Source organism: Myotis brandtii, unplaced genomic scaffold (assembly GCF_000412655.1).
Source record: "Myotis brandtii unplaced genomic scaffold, ASM41265v1 scaffold144, whole genome shotgun sequence".
Taxonomy (NCBI): domain Eukaryota; kingdom Metazoa; phylum Chordata; class Mammalia; order Chiroptera; family Vespertilionidae; genus Myotis; species Myotis brandtii.
In genome coordinates, this window is record NW_005355159.1 from 4272613 (window position 1) to 4297361 (window position 24749).

General features: G+C 43.9%; 1 protein-coding gene across 1 annotated transcript in view; it reads left to right on the plus strand.

Moving 5' to 3' along the window:
- Positions 1 to 24749, plus strand: part of RORA (RAR-related orphan receptor A) — a 583196-nt gene that overhangs the window by 9069 nt on the left and 549378 nt on the right. Inside the window, exon 2 of the mRNA XM_014535501.1 lies at positions 19239 to 19292. Coding sequence (XP_014390987.1) covers positions 19247 to 19292 — 46 coding nt within the window. The 5' untranslated portion in view covers positions 19239 to 19246. The remainder of the gene's footprint in view (positions 1 to 19238; positions 19293 to 24749) is intronic.

The window sequence follows — 24749 nt, forward strand, 5'->3', positions numbered from 1 at the left end:
GTGGGAGGCTGCAGAGGGACCCAGCAAGCAAGCCAGTTCCCATCCCAGGGACCCAGTGGCTGCAGTGATGGTTTATGCTGCAGTTGGATGGGTCTAGCCTCCTCCAAACAAAAAAACACACACAACCAAACCAGCAAAAACCAAACAAATAAAAAGTGTGGCTCTGAAATCTTTGAAGGAGAATGTCTTGATTAGGGGGAATTTTTTCCCCTTTGTGGCCACACCAAGACTCTCTTCCTGGGCCCCAGGGGCTTCAGCCAGGAGACTGCTCAGAAGAGCCTCCCAGGGTGGCCTGGGTATTCAGGTTATGTGCAAGGCGCCCCTTCCACTTTGTACTATGTTTCTCAACCCTGTGGGCATGATGACTCCCTTTTCTGCGTGTGTGCACGCACGCACACATGTATTGTTCATGCAACAAAGAACGTGAACAAAAGCCATAGTTGCAAGAAACGACATGATTTCCCAAGTTAGCAAGGTCTGTGATTCCTCTGGGGAATTCCCTCTCACACAGAATCCAGGAAGGCTTGGTGAGAGTAGCTGCTAATCTTTGACTTTTCCCAGAGCGCAGGCATCTACTCATAATCATGAGGGGCTTTTTATTCTCCCTAAGAGAAACTAGAACAGCTCGTGTTAACAGAAAATTCTCAATTAATCCTTTTTGTTATGCTTGAGGTACTGACTCATTTCTCTGGAAAGAACCATTGCATCTGTCATGTAGCTCCTGGCGTGTCACACGCGGATTGTGTGTTATTTCAAGGGGAAGTGGCTTTGCACCCTGCGGTCCCGAGGACACGGGTGTGCGCAGAGCTTCCGTTGGGTTGCACCATAAGGAAGGTGCTCATGGGGCTGCCATTTTAAACAGTGAAAATTGCATTTGTGATTCATTGTCTCCCTGACAGTGTTTCTTTTACCTTCGTGAGAACGACATGGGAAAAGGGGAGATTCAAGCAGCGTTGCTCTGCCTTTGAGTTTCTCTCTTAAATGACTCCTTCCATCATTTTCAGTGCTGATGGAAGAGGCTCTCCATAGAATTCTTAAAAATTCTTTAATTCTTAAATAAATAAAAGCCCCTTTCTTGCTATATGGAATGAGTGTGTTTCCTCCTTGGGTGACTTTGCTGTGAGTTACTAGTTTACTAGCTCTTTTTGCTCTTAGGACCCAGCCATTATCTCCCTGATCCCCATATGAACCCTCTGAGGTGCACACTAGTAATGAAGACTCTAAAGATTCTGGAGATTCTGGATGCTACTCAAGGTCACACAGCTAGCAGATGATGAAGCTAGAACTTGAACCAAAGTGTGTCTCACTCCCAGGCCCATTCTCTTTCCTCAGTGTGTCCCACCAGCCCCAGCCACTTTATGCCACACCATTAGCAAATGTCATGGACATTCTGGGAGGAAACCATCCTGTTTCTTGTAACTGTGGCTTTGTTCGTGTTCTTATCTTGCACGAGCAACACACACACACACACACACACACACACACACACACACAGAACTTCCTCTGCTTCTGTTCCTTCTGCCGATCTTTCAAGCTTTGGTTCAGGCAGGACCTCCTGCAAGCACTCTTCTCTGCGCTCTTGGCTTTGCCCCTGCTCTTGTCTATTCAGAGCTCCTGGGGCACTCTGTCAGCCCTGTGCTAGCATTCTCCACGTCATACTGTGTGTGGCCTCTCACCCGGCCAATATGTGAATGCCTTGAGGTCAAGGGCCTCATCTCCGGGCCACTAGCCGAGCGCCTGGCACACAGAGGCCCTGTGATCTCTCTGCAGATCTGAACCAAACCGATCGTGGGAGATTTCACTCAGGGCGCATGGGTAGTCCAGATCACCTGCACGTCAAGAGGTGGCGTAGCCTATATCCTTAAACGGGTCTGGAAATGGCTTGCTAATAGGAGACATCTGTGCCTTTCTACTTTTCAGGCACTGTGACAATCTCCACAAGCAAAAGGTTTGAAGAACTATAACATTTATGGCTCCCTGGCCATAAATTCACTATAGAACACATAAAAAATGCCATTCCCACAGGGTTATGGCAGAGATTCAGTATTGCAAACATCTGCATATGAGCAGTAAAGCTAACCTCTGGTGTGCAGCGCTCGCCTGTTACTGACATATATTAACGTTAGTGACAATCAGATGTGATTATCTAAGATGGCATTTAATCTGCCAACTGCAGACTTATGGCTTCTAAACACCCAATTTGCCCCCTTCTTCATATGTTGTTTTTATAGGACTCAAATCACATGCAGAAATTTGTGATTAGTGTGGCTCTGCTTTAGTGTTGTTGTTTTGGTGGATAATGGCGTACGTATAAATTTTCAGTACTTAGATTGATTTTAGCACTCTGGATAGAATAGGCTTTCAAAAGTTTGTTGAACAGCTGAGTAAATTTCAAAGCGTTATTACTTTACATTTGGAGACATTACTGAGAGCCAGAAAAAACGAATGGATCCTGATATTGGCAGAGAGTGTTTTTGATCCAACAGGTTGTAATTAATTTAGAAGGTAATTGATTGGCGTCTGCATGTTATGTATCCCATCTCAAGGTTTAAATTGCTGCCATTATTTCTTCCCTGTTATTTAAACCAGGGCTTGGCAGAATTTTTCTGTAAATATTGTAGGCTTTGTGGGCCATATGCTCTCTGTAGTGACTACTCCACTCTGCCATTGTAGCAGAGTGACAGTAGACAATGCGCTAGCAGATGAGAGTGGCCATGTTCCAGTAAAACTCCATTTACAAAAACAGGCAGTGGGATAACCCCCGATTGAAACAAATGCAGATTTTTCAAACAGCTATTGGGAAATTTATAACATAAAATGTTTTTAGACTTTTTGGCAATGGACCTCTTATCTGGCTCCTATTCCATTTAATAATTTCTAAAGAGGTCAGATCAAATTTTAAGTTAAAGTATAATATTTTAAGTAAAAAAATATTATTCTTTATCTTAGTGCAGTGATTCTTAATATTTATTTGATTTTAGTTAACCTAATGCATACAATACATTTCTAGTAACTGGCTTACTGCAGCAAAAATTTTCAAAAAGGAGAGGATCTGAGAAACACACAGGTCTGGTGACAGTACTCTGAATTATTTTCTCTAAATTCACTTTTAAAATTCTGTCTCAGCATGAGCTCTGTTGCATTTGAATAAGTAGACTTTCAGATGGGCAGAAATATTTAGGCATCTGAAAAGAAGGAGCTTAGAACCAGAATTCCTTCTTAGCCATAATCCCAGCATCACCAGCCCAGGCTTTCTCTGTCTCAGACAGGACCCCTCAACTCGGGGAGAATGGACATATGCAGGAATTTGCAGAGATCTCATAGGTGAAGGTCAGGTTGCTGAACAGCAGAAAGGTGTCTGGTTTTGCAGTTTGAAAAGGATTATAGAGCTCGGAGCAAGGTAAATATCTGAGAGTTTACCTTTTAATACTTCTTTTTCTATTGCTTTGGAGTTATTTTTTTATGCCTCTCCAAACAGTGCGTGAGACCACCAAATTTGCATTGCACCTTTCCAGGTGACTTATGCAGTTTGCAAAAATATGACCCAGGATAACAACCGAGGCAAGTGGAGCCTATATAATCTATTCTTATTCCTTCTTTGCTATTTCAGGTTGTTTCCATCTTGTAATTTCAAATGGTTTCCAAGCTGCCCTCACAGGTGTAGCAACTGCTGACAGCTTGAAGTTAAGCCAGCAGCACTCCTTACCCCTGTCTTTGCTGCTTGTCTTTGCAAATGACTGAGCAGGAATTGGGGACAAGAGAAAAAGTGCAAGTGTGCGAGAGGCCTGTGGCCTTTGCAGCCCGTTGTGGAAATTTTCATAAGACCAGGACCATATCTTTCCGACTTCTCTTAAGCCACTGAGTTCAGGGATAGAGCAGTGGAATATTTGAGATGGAAGAGACTGCGGGCCAGTGATTTTCAAAGTGTGGTCCTTGCAGCATCAGCGTCACCAGGAAGGATGTTAGAAATGCACATTCTCAGGCTTATGGCCAGCCTGTTAAATGAGAATCTTTGCTGGTGGGCCCAGGAGTCATTTTTTTTAAGTCACCTAAATTATTTTTAATATATTTTTATTTATTTCAGAGAGGAAGGGAGAGGGGGAGAGATATAGAACATTGATGATGAGAGAAAATCATTGATCGGCTGCCTCCTGCATGCCCACTACTGGAGATCGAGCCCCAGGCATGTACCCTGATCTCCTGGTTCATAGGTTGATGCTCAACCACTCCTCACAGGCCAGGCCAGGCCCAGGAATCTTATAACAAGATCTTTTAACAACAGTTTTAATGATGTCTCTAGATGATTATTGTGCACAGCAAAGTTTGAGAAGTACTGTTTGAGTCACTAACCGGGAAGATCTGTCTAGTCCATTTTTAGGTTTGTGGAAATTGAGGGAAGGTAACTTGCCCACCATGAAACAGCTGGTCTAGAGCTCTCTTCAGTGACAGTGCCCATCTAGATGCATTGCAGGGAGGCCAAGGGCATTGAAAAGATTGACGACTTGGGACCAATGTCCGCCCACCACCATGCAGGCCATGGTGGAGAGGTACTGGGGTTAAAGGAAAAATGGAAGTTTGTGACTGTGAGCTCTCCTCCTACCCTGGGCAGCCTCTCTCCGTTTAAAAGCAGGTGACCCTGCTGCTGAACTTCCTCTTTTAAATAAACAGCTCCCTAGAACATCCTTGGCTGAGCTTAGCAATAAGGTGGGAGGGAACAGAGAGGGGTGGGAGGAGAATAGGCACCCCCTTATCATCATGTCAGTGCAATCACTGGGGATTACTGTTGAGGATTAAGAGTCACTTGGGGATAATTCAGCTAGTCTGGAGAGGGAAAAACACACATGCACACACACTCACATGTGTGTGCACACACAACACAGACAGATTGCTGAAACTCATGGCAGAAAACAAACAGCATAGGGAAGCAAGGATGAGTGGAACTAAAAGGGCCTGCATGCTGAATAGGTGGTATGGGCTCCAGAGTGATCTGTTTCCCAAACACTTTGGGGGAAGTTGTATACACAGTGACTAGAGTGGAGCAGCTGCTTTCCCAACTCTGCGCATTGCTCTGTTTCAGAGCTAGCATCCTTCTCCTCCAGGCATCTGTTACTGAGAACACTTGCAGGTTCTGCCAAGAGAACTCAAACTGGCAATGGAAGACTTGAAATTTAGAAAATGAGACACACACACACACACACTCCGAAAAAGATACAGCAAGTCCCAAGGAAAGTGCCAGATATTTCCCAATATCTAGGCACCTCTTGAAAAGGCCAAATACATTATCTATCTCCTGTGATTATCCTTGGACTTGACACAAGACCTCAGCAAGTTAGTGGATTGCTTTTCCAAGAGGAGCTGTGGAACTTGCTTCCCCCCTTTTGACTCTGGGTCCCCCAGGTTTGGTACCTAGAAGGCTTTTTCTTGCCATGCTGAGTGAATGTCCAGCCCAATGGGCTCTCGCAGACATGGTTAATGGAGTCTGGGAGAACCTTGTGCTTTTCCAGTGAACCCTGAGAGAGCTTAATAGACCGGAGCTCTCTGAAACAGAGGAAATAATTTGTCTGCCTTCACTGAGAGGCTGGGCAGAAAGTTCAAGTGAGAGGAGTGGCCTGGAAGGTCTAAGGCAGTGATGGCGAACCTTTTGAGCTCGGTGTGTCAGCATTTTGAAAAACCCTAACTTAACTCTGGTGCCGTGTCACATATAGAAATTTTTTGATATTTGCAACCATAGTAAAACAAATACTTATATTTTTGATATTTATTTTATATATTTAAATGCCATTTAACAAAGAAAAATCAACCAAAAAAATGAGTTCGCGTGTCACTTCTGACATGCGTGTCATAGGTTTGCCATCACTGGTCTAAGGTGAGCCAGCTCCCTTCATCCCCCTCTGCCTCCCCCTGCTGGCTGGTGGTAGAGACTCCCCTCCCTGCTGGAGACCCTCTTGCCCACTCCTACCCAGTAAGTCCCAGGCTTCACAGGGCTTCACCTCTGGGTTATACCAGGAGGGGTGGGAACAGCCCCGGCTTCCCATGCAGGGGTGGCTTAGGGTATTTGCCTGTGCTCTTACTATCACTTTGAACCAAACAGAAATGACTCTTTTTGCCTTCTTTCTCCATTCTTCTTCATGCTTTCGAAGGACTTGATGATCAAGAGAGTCTGTGTACTCCCGTTTTCTCTTTGTCCTGCACAGTGGGGTTGACTCTAGTTTACTTCCTGGAGAGGAGCAATCCCCACAAGGCAGGAGGAAGCAGGGAGAGGTGGGGGAGGTGGGGCTGAGGGGTCTTTCTTTGCCTTTTCTGAGTTTCCCGTAAGCCCTAGAGCACTGCAGAATCCTTCTCCAGATGAGCAAACACTGCAACAGATGTGTCGACAACAGTGTGTTCTGGGTTATTTGGGTCTGTTTAAATTGGGCTTTTCCTGCACCAAAGGATTTTGTGAAATAGGTTGGGTTTTTGGACATAGATTTCCAGCCTCCGATTTGGAGAGGCTAAGAAATTAATTACCCTATCCCAGAAGGTCCCTGGGAGTGCATGGCTTTGATTGGGGAACTTGATCTTGACCTTCCCCTCTGGATGCTGCCTGGAATTTTAATAACATGGTCACCGTTAGTAAAGCTGATGGCCCATTCAGATGCTGGGAGGGGAGTGGAGAGGGAAACCATGTCGGGCCTCAGGGAAGAAACATCAGCCCTGTCTGCCTACTGGGGAGGGACAGAGAGGAGAGGTCCTGTGGTGACCGGTCAGGCACCACCCTCAGCCACCAGACACAGCTTTCACAGCAATGCCACACTTTTTAAAAAGGGACACTGTGTGGTCTCAGATGCTGGCTTCCAGTGGAATGCTGGGCAAAAAGGTTTTGTCTAGCATGGAGCACTGAAGATTCTGAGTGCCCAAGAGGTCAGGAGCCCTTCAGTCCAAACCTGGTTCTGTGGTTCTCTGTCTTGGGGGGGAGGGGCGTGGGGGGGAGTCATTCAGCTCCTTCCTCCTCCCTTTCCTCATCAGCCAAATGAGGAGATTGCATTAGAATTAGATGCTTTCTTAAAACAACAACAATAACAACAACAAAAAAAAACTCACAGACACCAGTATGGTGATTGCCAGAGGGAAAGGGGGTGGGAAGGTAGGAAAGGCATAGAAGGGAAAAATGGTGATGGAAGGAGACTTGACGTGGGGTGGTAAACACACAATACATTATACCGATGATACATTATAGAATTGTACACTTGAAACCTGTATAATTTTATTAACCCATGTCACCCCAATAAATCCAATTAAAAAGAATTAGATGTTTTCTAAGTTTCTTCTAATGACAACACTTTTTGATTCTTGGGCTCAGTATTAAACTGATCAAGTCAGCTATTTGAATTCTACCTCTTTTCTTAGGATCCTAAAGAAAGATAAAGAAATAATTGATGGAAATTTATTTATAAGTATGACTTTAAAATATGCAGGTGTACCTTTTCCCCCAAGAGAGCAACCCCATTGCCATTTGACCTTCAGTCCTAATGAGGAACTAGAAAGATCTGAGTTCCTACAAAACTTAGCCCTTTACAAAACTGTTGTACATTTGATCATCACAGCCAGCCTGCGAAGCCCTATGTGGGAGCCCCACAATATGGAAGTGATTAGGGAGGGGAGTGGTAAAACCACCATCTAAATATGGATCTTTTGTCTCCCAATTTTCCAGAATTCTAGTTATTATTCTCAGGGCTAGTTCTAACTAATTACTGATTGTAAATCTTGGTTACTCTATTAATCAGGTAGGCTTTAGCACCTGCTACAGATTCCACTTGGTTTTATTTGAAAACTAAAATATAACCAAAGAAAAGTATACACACTAAGAAGTAATTAAGGAGATCAGTTCACATTTAGTATCTGCAAATATATATATTTTGGGTTCCAAACTTATAAATAAGTTTTTAAAAATGACTCACCCTCCTGCCTTTTTATAAAGCTGTATCTAGTTCGTTTCCATTTTCCAAATATAAATCCCTAAAGGTTAAGAGTACTGTTATTTTTAAGGCAATAAGGAACAGACAAAGTTAGCCTTTTCAGGTATTTTCATGTAGGCAGGGAAGCTCGCCAAGGGAGTGAGGCTAAGATGGCTCAGTGCCCTCCGGCCTTCAGAAAGCGTCTCGCGGGGATCGAAGCTTTGATTCCCAGCAGTGCAGGAGGGAACAGATGTGAGGCTCTCCATGGTGCCTCCCCGAAATATGTATGTGCTGTGGGACAGAGCAAGGCCCTTTGAAGATGGGAGAATTCAGCAGCCCTGCGACTGTTCACTTTATTGCTTTCTTCCTGTGCAAAATGTCTCTGGACCCAGAGGGAGAGACACCAGCCAGACAGTGAGTCAAATGACAAGTTGACAAAATGGTTGTAATTCTAGAAGCTGCAGTCCCATCACAGCTCTTTATGCAGGGGCGGGGATGAAGCCAAAATCTGAGACAGCTCCCAGGAGAGCAAGGAGATACTGTTACTAACAGTTGACCAACTCGAATTCTTTCCACGTGTGTTTATGCCAGATGCTGGAATACACATGGGAATCACATCTCCATTCATACCTATACCTAGCAACGGTGAACTCGTCAAGAGTCAGCCAGTGAAGCCTCCTAATGTGCTCTGTACCCACTGTGTGCAGGTCAGGCAGCTGATGTTGTGCTTGAAAGGCCTCCAAGTGTCACCGCAACCATCTCTACTTCTTGTCTAGAGATTTAATGACACCAAGCACAAGCCGGGACAGCAGAATTTGATGCCACGTACTTTTATTAGGACAGACTTGTGCAGGTTTGGACATGGTATCTATTTGCGCTCATTCATTCATCCTCTGCACAAATGGTTCCTGACCACCTGCTGCCATCCATTATTGTCCTAGGAGCTGGGGAGAGAGCACTGGCACATGGTCCTGCCTTCCAGTTTCTGACACTCTGGTAGGGAGTGTAGGCAAGCAAATAGGACTCTCCGAAGCAAGTGGCAGGTTCTGAGATACAGGTGAGCTTAGGTGCTTTGAGAGCATATGGGAGAGTCATCACTCTTGTGATGGAGTGGGAGTTTCAGGGAGAAATGGGAATGGGGGTTGAGGTTAGGCTGAAGGACGAATAGAGGTTAACCAAGTGAAGTGTGCATGGAGTTCAGAGCTAGGGAAGGTGCAATCAAGCAACATACTGGAGAAGTAAGAGAGGGAAGCTCTGAATAAGTAAGGGCTTCCTGAGCTGCCTGCCATGTGGAGGATGAGCCAGCTTCCATCTCCTCAACTGTGTTCTCTCCTTGGCTTTCATAATCCTTGGAACATGTTGGTCACAAGCTAGCCTCCTTACATACAAGATTTGCTAACTCCTTCCCACTGTATAATAAATACTGTTGTCTCGATTTACAGTAATGGAAACTGAGTCCTCAGGAGGTTAAATAACATGTTCACAGTTGCACAGTAAATAAAGCAACAGAGCCAGGTCTCAGAAGAGATCGGGTTCAGAACATGAGCTCGTCAGCATCACTGTGCTGAAGTGCCCAGGCCAAATGGGCACCTGATACTTATCTTTGTGTTGTTTGAGTGGCTCCCTTTCCCAAGGCCCTGCCAGCTCTGTGAGGCTGAGGATTGGGGTTACTCTTCAGGTAGCCCTGCCGTGCCCACCACAGAGCAAGCACGTTATACCTTCTCCATAAATACTTGCGAACGGAAGTGGGGCTCTGCCTTGTGTTCCCTTCCCATCCTTCTTGCAAATGTAGAAGTAACTTAACAGTGACCTTTGGACTTAGGCATTTTTAAATAGTTCTTCTGAAACTGGGTAGGTGACTGAGCAAACGATGAACTAGTTGATGTCTGAGAAATTTAGCTATTCCTCAGAGACCCTTGAAATCCTCGTATGACACTCAGTTATACAAATGGGATGATGATGCTGGAGACGGAGAGAGCATAGCTTGTTCCAGGGAAATAGAGTCAGGCTATGCCATGGGAAAGTTTTATAAATGAGAGGAATAATATAACACTGCACCTAAGACCTGGTAATGAAATAAGTCACTCACATCTCTTTAACTGATCTATTAATAAATTTCAATTTTATCACTTTTTTAAAAGTGAGTACCTTTTATATGAGAATTTGAAGGCAGCATCTAAATGAATTGGTGGCACCATTTCTGCTGCTCAGAGTACAGTGGGGCCTTGACTTACGAGTTTAATTCGTTCCGTGGCAAAGCTCATAACTCAAATTACTCGTATGTCAAATCTTAAAGTGAACGAGTGAGACACATGATGCTAGGGGCTGATGTTGTGGCGTTCACTGTGACGTTCGCTGCGCCAACTAGTGGTGGGGTATCTGAAGCTGGCTCGTAACCCGAATTTTAGCTCGCAACTCAAAGCAAAAAATGGGCCGAGAGACGGCTCGTATCTCGAAAAACTCGTTAGTCGGGACACTCGTAAGTCAAGGCCCCACTGTATATAGCTTCTTCAAGGGTATGGTCTTAGAATAGTCTGGATTTGAGTTGGCTTTTTTTTTTTTTTTTACTATTAGAGGGAACATGATAATAAGTTTGGAATTGGTTAATAAGGGGATCTTGGATGAGAGGGCAGTGTGGGAAGCCTGCACCTATCACCTGTGGAGCATAGGCCAGTTATTCAGTCATGCCAGCTCAGGGTTGTCTTGTTTAAGTGAGGCTAAAACACCTCACCTTTTAGAGTTTGTAAGTTTTGAAATAGCACAGGAAGAACAACAGCTCATTGCCCACCATGCAGACATTGCTTCTGTGAGATAGATGAAAACCCACAATCTGCTTCAAATTGTCCCCTTGTGGGATGTGCCCTGGTTGTGGCATGGTTTCTGGCCTTGAATACAGTGTGAGCTTGGACACTGCACTCAGGGAGATGTGGGTTCAAATCATGAGTGCACCACTGTCACTGTGACGTCCGTAATTCATTTACTAGTATTATCTGTGCATCCATTTTCTTCTCTGTGAAATGGGTTATTGTTGGGATTGAATGAGAGAAGCTGTTTAAAGCCCTTAGTATGGATTGGCACAAAACAAGTACTCAATAGATGCTAATTATCATCATCTCCTTTTCTTATTATGCAGTGGTTGCTTCACTAGGAAGTATCAGGCTCTTCCCAGGACAAGAGGGCTTGCTCTGTTCACTGAGGCTTGCTTTGCAAACAAGGTTGCAGTTCCGTGTTTTTGAGAATGTGACTTAGCCACCATGTGGAGGACAGTAGTCAGCAAGGGAGATACATTCATGGAAGAGCTGCCAAGTAGGGTGGTGCAAAAGGCACTCGAAGAGATTCCTCCACATGGAGTGGGAGGCTTCAGAGAAGTGCTGGGCATTTACTTGTATTTCAGGGACTTAACAGCAGAGAGAGGTGAGAGGGCAGTTCTTTGAAAAGATTTCCTCAGAAGGTCTGCATCCTTAGATAAACATGGAGAGAAAGATCTGCAGCAGACATGTAGTTGGCAGTCGGCTCTCAGTTGCAGACAACTGTTTTCTCGTCCCTTCAATGAAGGACTCTATGGAGGTGGCCATGACTTTGCCCAGAAAGGCTTGTGGACTGGGCAGTGTGGGCAACCAGTTTCTGCCTCATCTCGTCCATAACCCTGTCTCGGTATGTGCAGTCTAGACTGAAGGAAATGATTGCCACTTCTCAAGATGTAATGTCATATCTGAGACGTGGATGTAGGAAGATGGAAAATAGCAAACAACTGAATGCAGAATTCTTTGGTTTCCTTACACAGTGTCTTCTTCATTAGGAATCTGAATCTAAGTCTGCTACATCATCCCTAATGTGATAGCCTTCTGAAAAGATGTCTACTCATTCGCTCTCTCTCCCTTTTCCCTCCCACACCCTCCCCATGTAAAAATCATAGCCCCCTGATCACACCTGGTGTCATCTGCAATTAAAGATTACTTCAACTCCTGACAGTATCCCAAGCTGTTCTTTAAGACAATTTCATTCTATTTAGCAGTACCCGGTGCCTGCTGATTCTGCTGTCGTGTTTTCTCCGTTGAAGACATTGCCTCAACAAAATCTGCTTCAGAGTTTTCCTGGCTTCTCCATGCTGAATTACAGTCGCAGTCAACGGCCCACTTGTGTGTAGTTCAAGAAGCAATTAAGGGCTCTTTCTTCGAATGAGCAAGGGAGGGGGTAGAGTGAAAAATGATCATTATTCGGATGATTCCTCTGTGTAGCTGAACAGTTCGCAGATCTTTGATGCCGCGAGTCCCTCGCATTGAAACCCACTCCTGTCACCGCCTCTGCAGCCTGCCTCTTGGCAGAGCAGCTCAATGGTGGTCAAGGACTCACACGCCATTAGGTCAGAGCAGCTCAATCTGACATTAGGATTGTGATTAAATACAGTTGAAACGGTGGCACAGCTGTCCAGGGCATGATGACTGCAGCCCTGAAAATCAGAAAGCACCAACTTCTGAATCTTCCCAAGAAAGCTGGCCATCTCCATTGTCAGCCCTTTGTTTTATTCTGGGCGGATTTATTGTAATTGGGATATGGCAGTCTCATCTTTCTAGGCATGTCTACATGACTTACGTCTATCTTTAGAGGCAGGGTCTTTAATCTAACTTACACCACACGGGATCTAAAACAGACCTGTAGACAAGTGGCTTCACTCTTTCTGTTTAGATCATCAGCTGGCGCCTTTCTTGATGTTTCCCAGTAAGTATCTGCTGTGTGTAGAGAAAGAAAGCACATGCCAGTGGTCCTCCAAGGTGGTTCCTGAACCACCAGCAGTAGACCTCTTGGGAATGTGTTAGAAATGCACATCTTTGGCCCTACACTCAAAACTCTGGGGGTGAGGGCCAGCACTCCAGGCATCAGTAAGCCTTCAGGGGATTCTGATGCATGTGCATGACTTTCTTCTGAAGAGGAGACCTTGGGTGTGAGTGAAACTAGAGGAAAGGGGGCTGAGCCTTCTTGAGGTGAGGACACCTTTGACATAGCCTCCCAGCTGCCTCTTTTGGATGCTTTTGGGGTTCCCTGGCAACTCAAGTTTCACAAGACCATGTGGGTGTAATGTTGGACCATGCTTGCTTTGAAGATAATGTCTTCTTCCTTCTCCACTGAGTGTGCTTGTTGAGGCAGAGAAGGGCACTGATTCTTGCTCAAAACCAAGCAGCTGTGGTGCAGTGAGGGGAGGTTCAGTCATAGGAGACTCGGGTCAAGGCACAGCTGTCCAATAGCTTTGGGACTCTGGGAAAATCCATTAACCTCACTAAACTCAGATGGACTTGAGTTCCCCCATCTCAAAAATGGAGCTAATTATATGTGCCCTAGCTGTTTCACAGGACGTTCTGCTCAATTGAGATGGAGGATGGAATTTTCCCCAAACTTGTTCCTGGGTGAAGGTGCCCCTCCAGCTCAATAGGGACAAACTACTTGGTTAATTTATTAAACTGATGCATTTACATACTGTGCATACATGGCAGGGCTGCTCTGGTAAGGGGAAGTAGAACACAGGGCTGAATCATGTCAGCCCAAATGAGCCTCCCATCTCCACCTTGTGGCCACACTCTGTGTCCAGGTGCCCAATCAGATACGACCAGCTGAATCCTCAGGCATGACCAAGGTCAGCGTGTGATGACCACACAAAGGCAGGAACCTGAGTTGGGTCTGCCCAGTACAGACACCTGAATAAGAGAGGGAGGTGAGCCTAGACAGCTGCATAAGAGGACAGCCACTCTGCCCCTTGTGATCATGGCCCAGTGATGGCCAGCCTCTAACCTAGCACATTGGGCAGCCCCTCTCTTGGGAGAGCTAGCAAGGAGTGGAGGGTAGAAATGCAAGTCTGAGGCAACCCCCGCAAGACTCCCCTCAAATAGGAGAATGCTCAAACTCTGTACTCTGTCAGGCAGAAATCCTTCTTCCCTGTAGTACAAACCCTGGGAGAGGATGAGAAAGGTTCCCTCCTCCCTCATTAGCCAAGCAAACACTCTGAAAATACTAATGATTTGTCGGTGTGCAGTTTCATATGACTTTAGTATTTCCTTTCTCCTGTCCCTCAATGCCATGACTAGTGGCAGGTCCTGAAGACCCTCATTGGCAGGGTTGGCTCTTTCCTGCCTGTTGGGCCGGGATGGGGCTCCCCAGCAGGGTGAGTAGCAAGCCAGCTCAGCTTGGTTGCTGAGGCAATTCCAAGGGAGTGGGAAGAATGGAAGATAGTGTGGGGTCAAAGGAAATAATAATGAGAGTCATCAATGGGATGAAGCACTCATTGAAAGAAGTTGGGGGGGGGATAGGGGAGGGGTCTTATGGATGAATGCCTCCAATGGGGCTGGTGTTTGCTACTTACTTTCACAAGCCAGTGGGGCTTGTTGAATGGGTGGATCTGCTAGGTCTAAAATGCTGGGGATGCCACATCTTTTGGCATAACCTGGCAGCACATCAGAAGCCCTAGTCCTACTACTAAGTGTTACCTGAAATGTGTTTTGCTGTTGGCCTGCCCTCTCCCACCCCCAGCTTATAAACTGTAGCCACCCAAGTCTCTGCATGTGGGCCCGGTCCCCACACTGCGCTTCTGCTTAAACTGTGGTGCTCTGCCACCTGCCCACCTGCGAGGCCTGGAGCCTGTCCTCCACCCCAGCCTTCCTGAGTGAGATCCTGAGAGCCCTTCCCCTGGTGTCCTAACTCCCACTCTGCTCATTGCTGCCCGGGTTCCCATTTCTACTTGTCTGGAGGTACTATGTGAACACTCACCAATAGTGAACATGGCTGCTGGCTAGAGACACCTATCTCTATTTTCTGTCTGTCCAATGGGACTTTAGGATTCTGAGCAGACACATCTGGCAGCCCTAAGTACCATGGATAAGACCTGAGTTTGTCATACTTCTTTAGATATGTATTGTAACTCAGACTGATGAACTCAACTTTGTTCAGCTCCATGGCTCCTTGCAAAGATCTGCTCTTGGGGTAAAAAGGAGAAAAGAACAGGTCAGACAGATTACATTTTTTTAAGTCAACTGAGTCTGGCTAGAGATAATCATCACAACCATCCCCCTCCCACTCACTGCTACTACTCACATTTACTGAGCACATATATGCTTGAAGGGCATCCTTTCTCTCACTGCGATTTGGCAGGTCCATTGCTTCTTCCTAAACCCAATGTGACATGTCACACAGTGACAAACAACTATTAAGTCTCCCTTAGCAGCTCCCTTCAAGGATGAAGGGTAGGGGCACTCTTAAGCCTGCTGCTGAGGACACGGAGATCTGATGGAGAGAGGTCCTCCTCCCATATTCCTAAGGCTCCCAAACATTCTCGGCTCACAGCACCTTCGTGGGTCAGTAACTTTGTCACTCCCTAGACCAAGAGAAATACCTAGCAGTTCAATTTACTGTTGGTCTCAAAGAACTTAATAGTCGTAGTCTCTGCTGTCAGACAGATGTAACTGTGTTGCCCTGGACATTTTAAAATAGCCCATGGCTTTGCTGTGAGTTTGTGTCAGCCCCCAGCATGGCCACCAAGACTGAAACCTCACTGAGGCAAAGGAGGTGGGCCTTAGAACAGGGAGAAACATTTCCAGGTGTCTGCCACCTTTACTCACCTTCCCTGAACAGTACAGTAAATAGTAAGAACTTTTATCCCTTTCTATGGGGATGGAAATAAATTGGGGAAGGTGATTTTGATAAATTATAAAGAATTGGTAGACATGGTTTTTCCTTATAGGCATTTTAATATCAGAATCAATTTCAGGCCACAGGACAAAGCTTCTGCCCAAGAATGTCTTTGGACCTATTTGCAGATGTGCTACCTGTGGGTTAGTTTTGAAACAATGATTTCTTTCTGGAGTAACAGAAAGATTGCCCATGTACCCTGTCTGTTTCCATGTCTGAATCACTCAGTGGACCTTGGGCTGCTTCAGGGCAGGGTCTGGTATAAAGTTGGTACTCAATTGCTCAATGTATGTTTTTTTTATTTTTATTTTTTTAAATTATCACCTGAGGATATTTTTTTCCATTGATTTTCAGGCAGAGTGGAAGGGAGGGAGGAAGGGGAGGAGAGAGAGTGAGAAACATTGATGTGAGAGAGACACAGCAATTGGTTGCCTCCACATGCGCCCCAACCAGGGATGGTGTTTAAAATGGCAACTGAGGTATGGGCCCTTGACCAGGAATCGAACCTGAGACCCTGTGATCCAAGGGTGGACACTCTAAGTACTGAGCCAAGCTGGCCAGGGCTATATTTTTTAAAATTATGTAAGTTTTTTTATGGATGGCTTGTGAATATATTTTTTAAAGTTTCTCCAAACAGCTATCAGAAATACTTTAATTTATTAAGTGTCCCTGACACACATAATGACTTAAATTGGATCACTATTTCTCATGTTGTAAATTTTTAAATTGAGGTATAATTGACATATAACATGTATTAATTTCAGGTGTACAACATAATGATTCCATATCTGTATACGTTGTAGAGTGATCACCACACTAAGTCTAGTTAACATCTATTACCATAAATTGTTACACATATTTTTCTTGTGATGAGAACTTTTAAGATCTACTCTCTTAGCATCTTTCAAATACAGTATATTAACTATCGTTGCCATGCTGTACATTACATCCCCAGGACTTATTTTATAACTGGAAGTTTCTACCTTTGACTCCTTTTACCCATTTCACCCACCCCTCATGCTACCCCACCCTACCCTCTACCTCCCCACCCCATGCCTCTGGCAACCACCAGTCTATGCTCTGTATCTATGAACTTGGTTTTTCTTTTTGTTTGTTTTAGAGTCCACATGTAAGTGAGCTCATACAGTATTTATCTTTCTCTCTCTGACTTATTTCACTTAATCTAATGCCCTCAAGGTCCATCCATGTTGTTGTAAATGGCAAGATTTCCTTCTTTTTTATGGCCGAATAATATTCCTTTATTTATGTGTACCACATTTTCTTTATCCATTTATCTATCAATGGAAACTTAAGTGTTGTTTCTATTTTTTGGTTATTGTAAATAATGCTGCATTGAACGTGGAGGTGCATCTATCTTTTTGAGTTAGTGTTTTTATTTTCTTCAGATAAATATCCAGAAGTGGAATTGCTGGATCATATGGTACTTTTATTTTTAATTTTTTGAGCCACTTCCATACTGTTTTCTATGCTGACTGCACCAGTGCACAAGGGTTCCCTTTCTGCCACACCCTCACCAACATATCTTAGCTCTTGTCTTTTTTGTAATAGCCATTCTAAGAGGTGTGAAGCGATAGTTCATTGTGGTTTTGATTTGCATTTTCCTGATGATTGGTAATCTTAAGCATCTTTTCGTGTACCTTTTGGCCATCTGTATGTCTTCTTTAGAAAAATGTCTATTCAGATCCTCTGCCGACTAGTAGGACTAGCGGATAGTTTTAATTTCTCCAGTAGCTTTCCTAATGGACATCACTGCTGTCATTCTCCAGTCTTGTTCCTATTAGGTTTGCAGGAAAATGGTAGTGTAAATGCATTCAGCAGAGCAGCTAAGACCCAGGCATATCTTTACGTGAGTTCCCAAGGAGAAGTGAGATCAAAGTGTGCTGGGAGGTGGGGGGCCCTGGGACCCTTTGCCCCTCGTGATCATAGCAAGAACACCCTTGCGAATCTGTACCTAGGCTCCGTTCTGTAGGTGGCCTTGTTCTAGAACAGGAAGCCGCTGGAACCTCAGTTACGAGTGCTAAGACAGAGCTTTGGTGGTAAGAAATAAAGTCATTGAGGGACTACGTGATACTCTGGAAAACAATGAGTCTGATACCAGGGAATGCCTTTTGAATTTTAGCAGTTTGGCATTTGGGGTGAGGAACATTTCAGTAACTCCAGAAAACGCCAACGGTTTTCCTTTTAAAGTACGCCTACCATGGATTACTTGTCCCTCATCTGAAGATGGGTGAAGCATAATTGTATCAACGAAGGAAGTAGCTTGGAGAGGCAACATGCTCATTTCCTATTTAATATTGACTGTATTTTACATCAGATACCTGACAAATTGTCAGATATCTGATAATTTCTGTTCTGTGTTTTCTCGACTCTCTCCACAAATCCACTAGGCCAATACCATTGAGTCCCTCGGGTAGAGGCAAGTCAAGCCCAGCAATATAAGCAGTGGTACTTTTGCGAGGCAGGTCAGGACACGGGAGAACCTTGCACCACTGAGCAGTGAGTGATAGTGCTGAGGGAGTGGGCCTAGACAACATTTAATACTCATTCCCACCCTGATGGAGTCTATGTGGTTGTAAGCTGTTAATAAACCCACAGGCTCATTATTATCTTGGTTTTAAATAAAACAGGAGCAGTAAGGAAGCTTGTTGTCACAAACAGTACACCTGCCCACTGCCCTCTTCCTTGCCTTACAATCAACAAAGGCTCTTTAACATATCAATCTCCACAAGCTGCTCAAAGGAGCCATGTACAGCACAGAAAGAAGCAAGGGAGAAGGGACCATTCCAGGTCTTTGCCGGGTGTAGTCAGAGAGCCATGCACTGCCTACCTCGCTCCACTTCTTTTCTCCAGCTAATTAAGAAAAGATGCATTTGATGGCGGTGAGAAACGGATAGGAAGCCACACCTTTATAAAAACCATTATTTGCTCCAAACCACCTTGGGACTGCCCAGATTTAAATTCCTGGAACTCACTTCCCCTGGAACCCCAATGGAATGGAAACACTGACTTTGAACACTTAACATTGTTCCAATACTTTTCCTAGGGTCCATGCCCTGTCCTGTGCTTAAGATGCACTAACTCATTTAATCCTCAAAACAGTATTAAAACCCATGAGAAAGATACTATTAGTGTGATCTTTCAATCCTCCTTAGGGCTATATGATAGCCTGATAGCTCTATCTATCTATCTATCTAATCTTGGTACTCCATTAGTATCTGGGAGTACAGGTAGGCTTTATAAAATAAGAATTGTTTATATGAAAATAAAAACAATGTAGCTTATGGTCAAATTTCTGTTAATCCAAATGTACAAAGACCCCATCTTATACAAAACTTCATTTGGGTTCTTTTAAGGTTCAACTTTTTTGTTGCTGTTCAATGGTACACCTTCCAGTATAGATTTATTTGAAGGTCATAGAATTGAGTAGCTCTTGGGACAAATGATATCACTATTCAACACTTAAGTTATAGTCTTTCTGCTCTAATGATTCTTAGAGTAGATTGAAATATGAAAATGTGAGTGATGTGCTTGCACCCATCACTTTGGATGTTATCCCATGTTCTAAAATCATAACATGAAAATATGAACTTACTGTTGTATTTCTTGTAGGCGTATCAATGCCAGTGTCCACTGAGGGGACTGAGAGAAGGGGGCATGATGCAGGTAATGATATATTTTCATAAAAAGGAAAGAAATGGAAATGTTTTGGCTTTCATTCAGTAACATATAATTTGCAATGTTCTTCCCCTCATTTACAACCCTGTCCATGTATAAACAGTAATTTGCTCTTATAAACATGTACTGTAGTTAGAGTTCTGTTGGGAGCAATTGGTGTTCTTTATCTGTGACATCATGAACATTTAAAAAAAAACAATAATTACACATATTCTGTAGGGGGGAAAACAGTAGAGAGAATCACAGAATCTGTCTAGAGGCTAATTGTTTCTTATTGCTCTGTTTCTGCGTGTCCTGCCCCCCACTCCCTTTTCTCATCCTTCAGAACTCAGGGCATATGCTTCCTATTGCAGAGCTCTAAAGATATTGTTACTGTTTAGAGAACTGTATTTAGTATTTTTTAATATCTGAAATAACTTGTTGCCCTCGTTAACAATGATCATTCAATTCTGAGATCTGACAATGAATAACCCTGGATTCATTTGCCTGATGCAGTACATTGTGGGTTGTGATTTTTTTTTCTTTTCCTTTGTAATCTTTTTCAAATCCAAGGATGCTGCAGTGGAGTCAAGGTTTGTATTTCTCTGAATGGTTTGAATTAGAAAAAATCTGATCCTGGTAACACTGGTTAGTGGCACCAGCCACTAGCATAAGTCTCTGGGTGAAAAGCATCAGCATATTATAAAACTTGTTACAGGGTGTCATTTCAACAGAGGAGACCATTAGATTACTAATGGGGTATTTACAGGAGGAGCAAAGCACAGTGGAATCTGAATGTATAAAGAGCTTATGTTCTTAAAGTCCAGATTCTACACTTTTTTTTTTGGTAATTTGCAATGTGTTTCCCCATTGGAACTATATTTTGCATGCTTTTGGTCTCCCAAGCTAGCTTATGAAAATCTATGTAAGTATAATATAGTAAAATGGATTTTTGGAAAGACCCAGAATTAGCTATCAGGTAGCCCTAGGTTTGAGTCTACTCTAGACTGTAGCACTTACTAGTTGCATGGCCCCAGGCAGGTCACTAAACCTTTCTAAGTTTTGGTTTACTCTTATACAAAAGTGCTGAAACCCTGTGTTTGATGCAGAGTTTGCTAAGTGAGTGAACAAATAAATAAGTATATGTTTTATTTCTGTGGAAAACATTCATCCTAAGGATGAAAGACTCTTACAACCTCTGCAGTCTTGTGGAGATTTCAGGGCAGAATCTGCAGAAATTGAGATATATATATATATATATATATATACCGATTTCAGTCAATGATGAGAGAGAATCATTGATTGGCTGCCTCCTGCACACCCCCGATGGGGTTTGAGCCCTCAACCTGGGCATATGCCCTGACTGGGAATTGAACTGTGACCTCCTGGTTCACAGGTCGCCGCTCACTGAGCCATGCTAGCCAGGCAAAATTGAGACTTCTTAAGGAGCCTTCCATGGCCACTTGTATGACCTGCAGTCTCCTCTGCAGGACCTGTGGCTGCGTAGCTTCGGGGCAAGGCCAAAGCTTTGTGAACACCTTTACAGGCTCCTGTCCAGGTAGTGGTCACATTGAAGGGGTGCGGTGGTCATTTGTGTGTTTGACTCATGCACGGGTTAATGTTTGCAAATAAAGGACTTTGTCTCTAGTCTGTGAAATGCAACAAAAGGACTAAAACATATATTTTTAGAGAGTATATTAAATATAGCTACATTTTAATTGGCGCAAAGGAGATAGGTTAAAGCATTTGAGAAGGAAAAAAATAAACATACTTTTAAAAAAAATGAAATGCCTAGTGCTACTCCCAGCAGGGAGCAGAAGGATACAAGGTATTTCAGACTTGGAGGCCTTTGTGGAATGGACTTTGGGGTTTTTTCAAACATGACCCCTATTTTTCTAATTATAGTCAGTTCTCAAAGAGACCCGGGTGGGAGCAGTTTTAAATCTGTCTTTTCTTTCAGTAGGCATACCTTCTGAAAAATCCCCAAAATTTCAAGAGGAGCTTTTCTTCTTCTTTTTTTCTTAAGCAATTGCTGTTTTTTGAGCTCCAAGGGCTGACAGCTGTTCTAGTTTTGCTTGGGGACTTTTTCACATTGTGGATTAATCAATGTTATGAACTGGGTCCGTGGGGTTTTGGGAATGTAATTGGTTTCAGATGACACTTTGCTAGTCAATCTGTGAAACAGCCGAATGTTGACACAGCTGAACAATTCCAGCTGTTTCCACTCGCCCCTTCCTCTTTCCTTGGACGCTGCATCCTTTGCCTTTATTTTTGCCTTCCCTCTCTCATTGTGACTTTGCTAAACTAATTTGTTATCCTTTCTGAAATTTCTTTTTGCTTTTCTCTCCTTTGGGATACCATGGCTCCCCGTTTAGTATATCTTCCACTCAATTATATTTTGAAAACTTTTTTCCTTGGTTTGCATAGTTTCTAAGGAAATAATAGTTTTATCATTTAAGTTCCCTTTTATTTGTGGCAATTACGTAGATTGTTTATTTAAAGGCACACAGCAACAAATTTGGGCTTTACACAAGTGGTTGGATTCTGCGAATATTTGGTTTCACAACTGCTTGATTAACATTATTTTTAAATTACCAGAGGCCTTCCATTGGATAAACAATGCAAGCCATTAGCTCCATTCAATGCATAGCTCTATTTGCTACAGCATATCTCCCTAACACACTGAGGAAAAGAGATTCAGGTGTCAGTATTGCTGCTAGAAAGATGTATGATTAGAAGGGAGGAGTCAGAAAAAGACCAACCCTGACTTATGTACAGCATATTAAGAGTTTTATACTGTCAGGGGAATGGCATGTAAATTGCTTTCAGTGGTTTTTCATTATCAGACTAATTTCTCTTTGTATTTTCAAGAGGACTTGTTTCTGCATCTTACTCGATGGAGGAAAGTTTTTAACTGCTTGTGTGCCCAATACAATTTTGTTCTTTTATTGGATGATGGGCTGTAGATCTAAAGCTGAATGAGCTAAACCAAAGGATAGGACTACACAGATAGATCCATGCATTATTGTTGTTATTCCCAAGAACTGAAGCTATTGAAGTTGAAGTTGGCAGAGTAATCCCATCTTCCCAGGATGGTCTGCCTTGAGTCGATGATGGCTCAGGTTTACAGGACAATGGGGCAGCCAGCCACTTACTCTGCCTTGCTTGTGTAGACTTATGTGCATGACACAATTAAAGTCTGAGGTCAAAGTCAAGTCTAAGATGTCAGAGAATGTGGAACAACTGAGCAATTATCATGAGAATTTGGCAAATAAATATAATCGACAAAGTGAATTTTTCCAGATATTTCCTCTCACCATAATTGTTAATGAACATGGTATCAGAGGAAACAGTGTCAGATGGAGACTGTCTTAGAGATGGGAGACAATGTTATTTCTCTGAATGGAGAACTACAAACAATACAGGCCCTTAGACATTGCTTAGGCTGATACAGTTGAACACTTTTATACAATCCTGTGGAGTGAAACTTCCGAATATTTCATAATACTAAGATGTCATGGGCAAGTGTGCTTAAAGGAGGCAGACGAGCATCAGTATGAACAAAGCATATGGAAAAAATACCTCCAATTGCACTCAAAGATGAGCAGCCAGAATTATCTATACTAATAAAAGGGTAATATGCTAATTAGACCGGACGTCTTCTGGACATACATCCAGACGTTCTTCCGGACAAAGCCACAATGGTGGGGGCCAAGGCAAAGGCAGTTGGGGGCAATCAGGCCGGCAGGGGAGGGCAGTTAGGGGCGATCAGGCCAGCAGGCAGAGGCAGTTAGGGGCAATCAGGCCAGCAGGCAGAGGTGGTTAGGGGCGATCAGGCAGGCAGGCAGAGTGGTTAGGGGCGATCAGGTAGGCAGGCAGGTGAGCAGTTAGGAGCCAGCGGTCCCGGATTGCGAGAGGGATGTCCTAGATTGGAGAGGGTGCAGGCCGGGCTGAGGGATGAATTTCGTGCACCGGGTCTCTAGTAGGTGATAACCCAGCAAACAGGTTTATAAATCACTGCAGGCAGTTCTCTGAAGACAGATCAAAATGCAAAATGTGGCTGTGTTCCACGAGGGAGATAGAAACTGGATGTAGTCATGGACAATGCTGGGATAGAAAGTAAAAGCAAGTCTCTGGCCATTAATTATACAATTTACAGCTGAACTGATACACCTTAGCAACAACCTGACAAAGCCCAGGACAGTTCTGAGAGGAGTTAAGCAGCTGAGGGATTGGAGATGTGCCACATGAGGGCAAACAAACACATACCCTCATCCCTTTTATTTAGAAAGCTGAGACCAGATGGGATGAAGACTATAAGATCATGGAGGGCATGACTGTGAACCTAGACTTGGTAGCCTGAATGTTGAGCATGGTCCGTAGAGTGCCAAATAAGAACACTGTTGTCAAATCCTTGTCCCAGCATTTATTTTTCTGACCACAGGCATTTTTACCTGAATGATAGTACTTCAGATGATAACACTACTGTTAATTTGTGAAACATCCTGCAGCCTTAACGACATGGTTTACTCAGTTGCTTAGGACTCATTCTCCACGCTTGAGAACACTGATTCTTTTTTAGTCTCTGTAGTGGGAGACTGGGAAGAGTGAGTAACTAGTTCAGGGCAGAGAGGCAGCCTTCGGTATGAGGGGACAAGGACTAGGGTGGGGAACCTGGGGAATGTGTATTACTCCCAAGTGGATTTGCGTCTTAGAAATTCTAGAATTCCACTTCTGGGCTAGGAAAGGGGACGGGCGGATCGTGCATAGGTTTTTCTTGCTGCCTGGCAACAAGGAAAGCACAGAAGCCTCAGTGCAGGTAATGGTGGGGTCACTCAGCCATCTGTAGAGTCTCCCCCAATCTATCCAGGATGAACTCAGAGAGTCATCTCCACGACATGATTCTCCAATATCAGATTAAAATGGCACATCCCTGGGCTCCACCAATCGGCCTGCAACATCGGTTTGGAGGGGACGGGGGGTCTACATTTTTAATAAGCTCCCCAGATGACTCTCATTCGAGTTTGCACTAGGATTTTAAGCTATGTGGGAGCACTGGGCTACAGCCAAGTAATGGGATGTAGCTCACCAGCGGAACCTGCAACATCGGTTTGGAGGGGAGGGGGTCTACATTTTTAATAAGCTCCCAAGATGACTCTCATTCAAGTTTGCACTAGGATTTTAAGCTATGTGGGAGCACTAGGCTACAGCCAAGTAATGGGATGTAGCTCACCAGCGGAATATCAATCCAGTAGGAATGGGCCATGTAAATGTGCCCTTGGTAACCCAGATATTGCAAAGATAAAAAGCTCTTCACGCAATTGGTGCTGAAAAGGTACCGCCTAAAATTATCTGGACAACCTTCTTAAGTGGAAACTGTGGTTCTTCTCAATGACTTCATGTGAGTTGATACCTTCCCTCAGAAAGTGACTGCATAATTGTACACAGGAACTCCCCACCCTGGAG